General features: G+C 39.8%; 1 protein-coding gene across 1 annotated transcript; it reads right to left on the bottom strand.

The window, feature by feature from the left end:
* Nucleotides 1-6,538: 6,538 nt before the first annotated feature.
* Nucleotides 6,539-7,733, bottom strand: LOC116801205. Its single transcript, XM_032719331.1, has one exon. It carries the CDS (start codon nucleotides 7,653-7,655, stop codon nucleotides 6,585-6,587), a length of 1,071 nt encoding a protein of 356 aa, XP_032575222.1. The 5' UTR covers nucleotides 7,656-7,733; the 3' UTR covers nucleotides 6,539-6,584.
* Nucleotides 7,734-8,800: the final 1,067 nt, after the last annotated feature.

Genomic DNA, 8,800 nt, shown 5'->3' with positions numbered 1-8,800 from the left:
AAACGTGTGGGGGGACATTAAAAAGTATGTGTCGAAAAACTCCCCGACGTCTAATGCTCAGATTTGGCATGGTCAAAAATTCCACCCAGACGTTGTCAGGACCATGTCGCGTGGGTGTAAGGCTGTGCTTGCTAACAAAGGCTATCCAACCAAGTACTAGGCCCTAATTAACACATTAAAAAGAAAAACTAAGTTCGTTCTAAGTCAAGTTGATTTTTTTTAAATATTTTTTCATAACACTGCTATTTTAGTGAACACCTGAATTTCTGCCTATTATGTTGTTTTAATCTATACTTTCGAAACGATTGAAGAAATAAAAGTGAAACATTTGCTAAATTGTTTGAAATTAAATACCTAACGATATTATAAAAAAAATTTTATCATTAAAATTGTTAATCATAGATATTGTTTCTCTTAATCTCGTAGGTCCCAACCACTGCTATTTTTTTGAACACAGCTGTATGTATAGTAATTTAAATACAAGCAAAATGAATCCAAACTTTTGAACTCCATATCAACAACCATAACAGCCTTTTCCTAATCCATACCAGTATCCACAAATTCAATTACAATATCCACCCATTCAAACTCAACACCGACAAATGTTCCATGTCCTAGACCAGCTGACAGCGATCAATCAAGAATGTCTATCGACGATAGACTGACAGTAATCAACTTATGACGCCATCCAAAAAAATGAAAATATTTCTTAATCTGACGAGAATTTTCGGTTACCAGCCTCGGACAACGCCGATACATAGAAATTACACACAAAGGTCATAAATACAAATGCCTCATTGACACAGGATCGACCATTAACAGGATGAGAGTATGGTCGTAACAATATTTTTATGACTAATTTTTATAGACTAATCTCATATTCTTTAATATTATAAGCCAAATTAGTCAGTGGTTGCAGTTGCGATGCCCATAGTGCAAACCGCTGTTCTCGCACGCATTTATCTGTACGGCGCTCATTCCTTGTTTTTTGTTGTTAGCTACCTACGTTAAGCTTGGGCGCTGCATTTCGGCTGTCTGCCCCGCCAATTGCCAATTCGTCGTGTTTCGGAAAAGACTTAGCTTAGGCCTTAGCTGCCTTAAACAATTCGCAAAATAAACAGTGTCGTAATATAAACAAACTTTCTTCGGTTTTCTTTATTTTTCGCAACAGCTATTGAAAAAGCTCAATAGCTAAACATTGGTGACCCCGACGTGATTTCGTTAATTTGCATGAATTAATTAATGCACTTATATTAAATATAAATACATTAAATCGCAATCGGTTGGACAAGTGAGTGGAGATTTCGGTGATAGTGGCTGAGTTTAAGCAAGCTAGCATTGCATATATACATACATTGCTACATATATCGTTACGTGCATTGACCCCGCTTGCATTTTCGGCATCTATTTTGTGCTCATCTTCCCGCTGAACCGAATCAAAGGCGATTTGTTGCTATGCCCGCTGAAGGTGAAAAAAACAGGGTGACCTTTTTAAAGCGCAAAGCCAATGCGCTGTTCAGCAGGTTGGAGAGGCTACAAACGTCGCTGTCTAATGAGACGCTTAGCGGATACGACGAACCCACTCTTACTGTGAGGCTGGAGCAGATTGATGAGCTGCAAAGTGCCTTCAATGTTCTGCATACAGAACTGGAGGAATTGGACTTCGACGAAATTGGCAGTGAAATGAGCGAGTCTTTCGATGAATTCATCGTTGAATTCAAGGCTAGTGTGCGCGCGGAAGTAGCCAAACGCAATGTGCATTTCGCGCCGCACTCAACGCTTGCGGAAGACGTTGTGCCCCACCAGTGTAGTGATCCTCAAACGCAGCCGAGGCCGAGGCCGATGCCGTTGCCGCCTGTGCAGCTGCCAACGTTTGGCGGAGGCTACGCAAACTGGGCTGATTTTTACTCCATGTTCACGAGCATAACCGACAGCCATCCGGACCTCTCCAACATTGAGAAATTTCAACATCTGCGGTCATGTTTGAGGGATTCAGCGCTGGAAACTATCCGATAATTGGAGATTTCAAACAGCAATTACGAAGCGGCTTTAGAGTTGCTTCAAAAAAGGTTTGATAATCGGCGTCTCGTTTTTCAGGCGCACATTACCGAGATTCTGGGTTTAAAGGTAGTACGGAATGATTCAGTGGCATCGCTTCGGGAATTGTCGGACAAGTTTAACGCTCACATTCGTGCGTTGAAGGGTTTGGGCACCTCTGAGCAAATCGCTGGCTGCATCATAGTGCAAGTGCTGCTGCAAAAGCTGGATGCGGCGAGCCAAGCTAAGTGGGAGGAGCGCTTGGAGGATCCGGTCTTTGCCAACCTTATTCCGTCGTGGGAATCGATGGCTGCATTCCTGGAACAGCGATGTAGGACTTTGGAGGCCGTGGATTGCGCCATGGCAACCTATGCGCCAGGTGTTCAGGTGGGCAGAAATCGCTCGACGCTAGTTGCTACCACCCAAAATTCTCTTGGTTGCATGCTTTGCCATAGTGCAGAGCATGCCATATATTATTGCCCGCAATTTAGAGACTTAGCGCCAGTAGATCGTCTGCGCGAGGCAAAGAGACTAGCACTTTGCCTAAATTGCCTAAAGGCAGGTCATCAGCTACGGCAATGCAGCTCGAGCCGCTGCCGCACCTGTGGAATCAGGCATCATACGCTGCTCCATCTAGATGGTCGACCTTCCTCGCAGCCACGTGTTCCAGTGTCTTCAAGATCCCACACTGAGCCTTCTGCCCCGCTTTCGAATTCTTCTACTCTAATTGCCCAGGATCTCGGTAGTGACCTTGTGCTGCTAGCCACTGCAACCGTTCTAGTGCAGAATCGGTCAGGACTGTTCGTTCCCTGCAGGGCCTTGTTAGATTCTGGCTCTAAACTGCACTTGGTCACCTCTCGGTTTGCAAATCAACTGCAACTTAAGAGGTCGAGGTCGTCCGGCTCCGTCACTGGAATCGGGAATTCCAATTTCGTGACTGATGTATTCTCGACAGATGCTATTCGATCTGTCACTTCGGATTTCTCAACGAGCATAACAGCAGTTATCGCTCCCAATATCACGGATCGCCAGCCAAGTTCTAATGTGGACATTGGGGACTGGAAGATTCCAGAAAACCTGCAGCTCGCCGACCCGGAATTTCATAAAGATCAGCGTGTTGACATGTTAATAGGAGCTAGCCTGTTTTATGAGCTGCTGTGCGTAGGTCAGATAAAGTTGTTGCCAGGACTGCCCATGCTTCAAAAAACTCGTCTGGGCTGGGTTGTGTCTGGAGGCTGCGCGCGCCCTTGCGGTAGCGCCTTAATAGCTTCACGCGTTCCTTCTTCAGCCAGCAAGAAAAACATATTTGTGGCAAATAGAGTTGCTGCCATTCAGGAGCTGACAGATGTCACGGCTTGGCGTTATGTTCCAACAGCTTTAAATCCGGCTGACATCTTATCCAGAGGATCCCTTCCGTCTGAGCCTAGCGAATCGTCACTCTGGGCGCATGTACCCGCCTATCTTACGGAGCCTGAAAGAGATTGGCCAACAGCTGTTTGTCCTGACAAAACAATTATTTCGCATTACCATGAATGCGATCTTCATGCCGGACCTCGAGCTCTTCTGGGTGCAAGTCGATCCCAATATTGGCCTATTGGGGGGAGGAAGACGGTTACCAAGGCCGTGAACAGGTGCATCAGATGTTTTCGGATTAAGCCGCGGCTGATAGAGCACATAATGGCGGACCTTCCCAAGGAGCGCTTGGAAGGATCTCACGCTTTTAAGGTGGCTGGTATAGACTTCTGTGGACCCTTCTTTCACAAGTCGGATAGTCGCAACAAGCCCGCGGTTAAATGCTACGTCTGCGTGTTTATATGCTTTGCAACCAAGGCAGTGCACCTGGAGCTGATCAAGGATCTCTCGACAGTTGCGTTTCTGTGCGGACTCAAGAGGTTCATATGCACCCGGCGGAAGCCGAAGCAAATTTGGTCAGACAACGCCAACAACTTTGTCGGCGCCAAAAATGAACTTCTGGAACTTCGAAGGTTATTTCTCAGCAGCGAGCATCAAGGCTCCGTTCAGAATTTTTACCTTTCGGAGACGATTGACTGGCGGTTCATCCCTCCACGGTCGCCCCATTTCGGTGGACTTTGGGAAGCAGCGGTGAAAACGGCCAAACATCATTTCTACCGCGCTGTGGGTACGGCGGTTCTGACCTTCGACGAGCTGAGGACGCTGGTGTGCCACATCTCGGCAGTTATTAACTCCAGACCTTTAGACCCTGCCGATCTGGATGTCCTCACTCCGGCGCATTTTCTCAATGGTGGTCCGCCTTCGTCGTTTGACGAGCCAGATATAACGGGCCTAAACTATAATCGGCTTGACTTTTGGCAGCGAATCTCCTTTCTTCAGCAAATATTTTGGTCGCGATGGAAGGAAGAGTACTTGACGTTGCTCCAGCAGCGTTCCAAGTGGCACACCCCAAAGCCTGGCGTAGCCGTGGTCAACGACGTGCTTGTTAAGGGCGATAATCTACCCCCAATGAGATGGCCTTTGGCGAGAGTCATGCAGTTGATTCCTCGCAGAGACGGCGTCGCTCGAGTTGCAGAATTGAGGACCGCGTCTGGAGTAATGAGGCGGGCAGTGAACAAGCTGTGTCTGCTTCCCCTTGAGGACTCTGTTGGAAGCCAAGCTTCCAATGGGGGAGGATGTTGGGTCATGCAGCCGCCAAAACTGTGCAGTAGACTAATCTCATATTCTTTAATATTATAAGCCAAATTAGTCAGTGGTTGCAGTTGCGATGCCCATAGTGCAAACCGCTGTTCTCGCACGCATTTATCTGTACGGCGCTCATTCCTTGTTTTTTGTTGTTAGCTACCTACGTTAAGCTTGGGCGCTGCATTTCGGCTGTCTGCCCCGCCAATTGCCAATTCGTCGTGTTTCGGAAAAGACTTAGCTTAGGCCTTAGCTGCCTTAAACAATTCGCAAAATAAACAGTGTCGTAATATAAACAAACTTTCTTCGGTTTTCTTTATTTTTCGCAACAGCTATTGAAAAAGCTCAATAGTTAACAGATTTATTAATTGGCAAAAAATTACTCAGTGATGGACAATCCATTATAAATTATACAAATTCCACAATTTCAATTTATAATAAAGTAGACCCATTAATTATTTCAGACCCAAATAAAATCATTCTTTTTACATTCAAAAACATAAAATACCAATATCAGATGAGAAATTAATTCAGACTTTTATAAAAAATAGATTTTAAATTGTTTCGATTAAACCATCTAAATGAGGAGGAAAGTTTTAAATTAAAAATATTTATAAATAAACTTAAGAATCTTCAATATCAAGAAGGAGATCCTTTAACATTAACTAATATAATAAAACACGTAATAAACACAACACACAATTCTCCTATTTATTCTAAGCAATATCCATTTGCTCATATGCATGAAATAAAAGTAAAAAATCCGGTACAAGAAATGCTTAAGCAAGGTTTAATTAGATAAAGTAATTCACCATATAATAGCCCCATTTGGGTAGTATCGAAAAAACTCGACGCTTCTGGTGAACAGAAGTACAGAGTTGTCAATGACTTTAGAAAGTTGAACGAAAGAACAATTCCAGATATCTAATGCCAAACATAGATGAAATACTCGGTAAACTAGTACAGTGTCAATATTTTACAACAATAGATCTAGCGAAAGGCCACCAAATAGAAATGGACTGCATTCTCCACCAAGAGCGGACATTACGAATTCGTTCGGATGCCATTTGGTCTCAGAAACGCACCCGCAACATTTCAAAAGTGCGTGAATAACATTCTTCGACCACTGCTCTACAAGCATTGTTTAGTTTACCTAGATGACATAATTGTTTTTTCTTCATCGCTTGATGAACATCTAAATTCATTACAATTGGTTTTTAATAAATTGTCCGAAGCAAATTTAAAATTGCAATTAAATAAATGCGAATTCTTAAAAAAAGAAGCCAGTTTTATTGGTCATATTGTAACTCCGAATGGAAAACATCAACTTGCATGAATCCCAAAGACAACGAGTCACTAATCATATCACACATACCCACTAGACAGACTACTGATGTCGAAGCTGCGCCCGCGCAATAAATTAGGAAAGCGAACTTCGGCGGTTTTATTATTTTTCGAGTGGAAACTCCCCAGCTAGGCCGATAGTCGCCAGTCCGCATTATTTTAAATAACTTTCGGATTTTTATTTATGTTGCGAGCTGTGTGGCGCACGTGGAAAACTCTGCCCCGAGAACAGCCTGAGCTAGCGGTAGTGCCCTAGGGAAGGAATGACGATGTTAGACGACCTTAGTTCTGATGATGAGTATTAGAATAAAAAAGAGTAACGAGTGAAAAATGTCTGCCCGATATTAAAACATAACTTAAAAACAAGAGAGAATCCTATGGTCGAGTTCCCCGACTATCAGATACCCGTTACTCAGGTAGTGCGCAAAATTTAATAATTTTACTGATATCGGATTTACTGATACCGTGCATAGTGACATGAAAAATAATTAATATGCAAGTTTAGCACAGTCATTAAATAATTTTATTTATTTTAATATTTACTGCAGTTACACTATATTATCTAAAAAGTAAAAACATTCTTTTAATTCTGTTGACATTTGAGTATTTGGAAAGCCAATTGGAAGACAGTAGTTCTGGTTCGGTTCCAATTTAATTTGATTGTTGTTCCATGTATTTCCTCGGCGAAATCTTAATGCCGCTGCTCTGCCTTTTTTAGTTTTTATATCGATGAACATGTCCAGCTCTGCGAGATTTCTAAATAAGGTTTTAAGATCTTGCTCTGCGCTTTTAAGAAGCTTACATTGTAGGTTAAGGCTGTTATACATTAAACAATTGAATAATCGTTGTATGCGAAACTCAAGTTGCCTTATTATGTATTTTATGTTAAGCTTCGTTACAGAATACACATCGTATATTATATTAAGATTATCCAAAGTAGCGCATTTAAAAATCTGAGAGGACTGATTCTGCAAAAAGTTGACATAAAGTTTGCAGCATTCAGAATTAGTTTTCAATTTCCAATTTTCTAGAATATTATTTTGAGTATCAGCATAATAAAAAAATAGTTCTTGAATACGTTTTAGGGATTCAGTACTATATTCCATAGCCTCATCTATAATTTCTGAAAACAACACATGAAAGAATTCTATTTCCGCAAAATAGTTTGTGAGTAAAACCTTTACTAGAGTTGGTTGACCTGTTGGGACTTGACGTAGTTTAAACAAAAGTGCGTAGCTTGCATTTTTTGATGTTTCATAAAAAGTTTTGATATCAGAAGAAAATTGTTGGAAAGAAAAAGAAGCTTCATAAAAGAAGGTTGATAGCTCTCGTATCTTGTAGACATAGTTTCTTTCACTTGTGATAATATCTTCGGAGTCACTCAATACAGCCGATATGGTAAAGTTTTTTTGAAGTTTTTCGAGGAAATGCTCTAATTTATTTTGTAAACTATGTTTACTAAAATCTGCTTTTTCGATAGCATCATAAAACTGTTTGGGTACTTGTACTGCTCTAAAAGAGTCTCTTGTTCTGCTTAGGTTTTTAATTCCAGTGCCATTTAATTGAAGAATTTGTATTGACCACACTAATAAAGTAACAATAAAACTCCGCCAATTCATTGCGAAAAATTTGATTCTTCTAAGAGTGCGTTAAATTATCACTATCATTACGATCACCAATTTAAAGAAATTCGGAAATGAAAAGCTCATTTTTCATATGTATTTATTTGGTCTAAAAATAGCTTAAGAAGTATATGGCTATAAATACAATTTCCTATTTCAATTTAACATTTTTGAGGTGACGGCCAGACTTCTATGCTCCGATTGCATTTCTATAAAATCTTACGGCAATTTTTTAATTTAATTTTAATTATAATTTTTAATTTTTTTGAGTCCTATAAATTTAAATCGTACATAGATGGGTAGATCATCCTTGCATTTTTATTTTTTACAATTCACTTATAAATAACGAAAAAATAAATAAATAAATAAAAAACCTTCCCAAGTTTGAAAATTCCACCGTTCCGCCATTGACGCTAACTCACCGACGCTAATTTGACGCACATTCTGTTGACGTCGAAATCGATAAACACTCTTTAGAAAGAGAGAGAGAGAGATAAGCCGAGTTTATTCAAACACATAATATTATCAATAGTATCGATATATGCCCTTTCCCTGTTTGACCTTTCACGTACATTTCTTTGCCATGGTAAAATATATGTTTTTATACCCGCTACTCGTAGGGTTATGTAATTTTTGGCTTTTCCCACGTACTCTTCAAAAATTCAATTCATAATATAAATTTATATAAATATAAATTTTTAAATAATATATTATAATATATATATATTATATAATAATATATAATATAATATAAATATAAATTTAAAATCTAGTGTTGAATAGAATAGAATTTTAATAAAAGCAAGAGTTTCTTGGCAGTGTCATAAGCGTGTAAGCTTGGAATTTGTTTTCTATATTCTTGTATATTTAATATATTGATTTACAAGTAAAATAAATATTGTTTAATTATATTCCCTAAAAATTGTGTTTAATTACTCAAAGAATCCTTAATTACTACATTCAAATTCACAAATTCAACTTATTTTACAGTGTGTAAAAAGTTTCTTGACATACTGATCTAAATGAATGCAGACATTCATAACGATCACAATTTAGTGCTACCACTAATTAGAATTTAAAAAAATTATGAAAAACTTACTTCGTTCCAAGTCAACTGGTCCTGCTAGACATTAAAGCAGCCT

This window comes from Drosophila sechellia, chromosome 3L, assembly GCF_004382195.2.
Source record: "Drosophila sechellia strain sech25 chromosome 3L, ASM438219v1, whole genome shotgun sequence".
In the NCBI taxonomy this organism is placed as follows: domain Eukaryota; kingdom Metazoa; phylum Arthropoda; class Insecta; order Diptera; family Drosophilidae; genus Drosophila; species Drosophila sechellia.
This window is presented reverse-complemented; position numbering and strand designations above follow the sequence as displayed.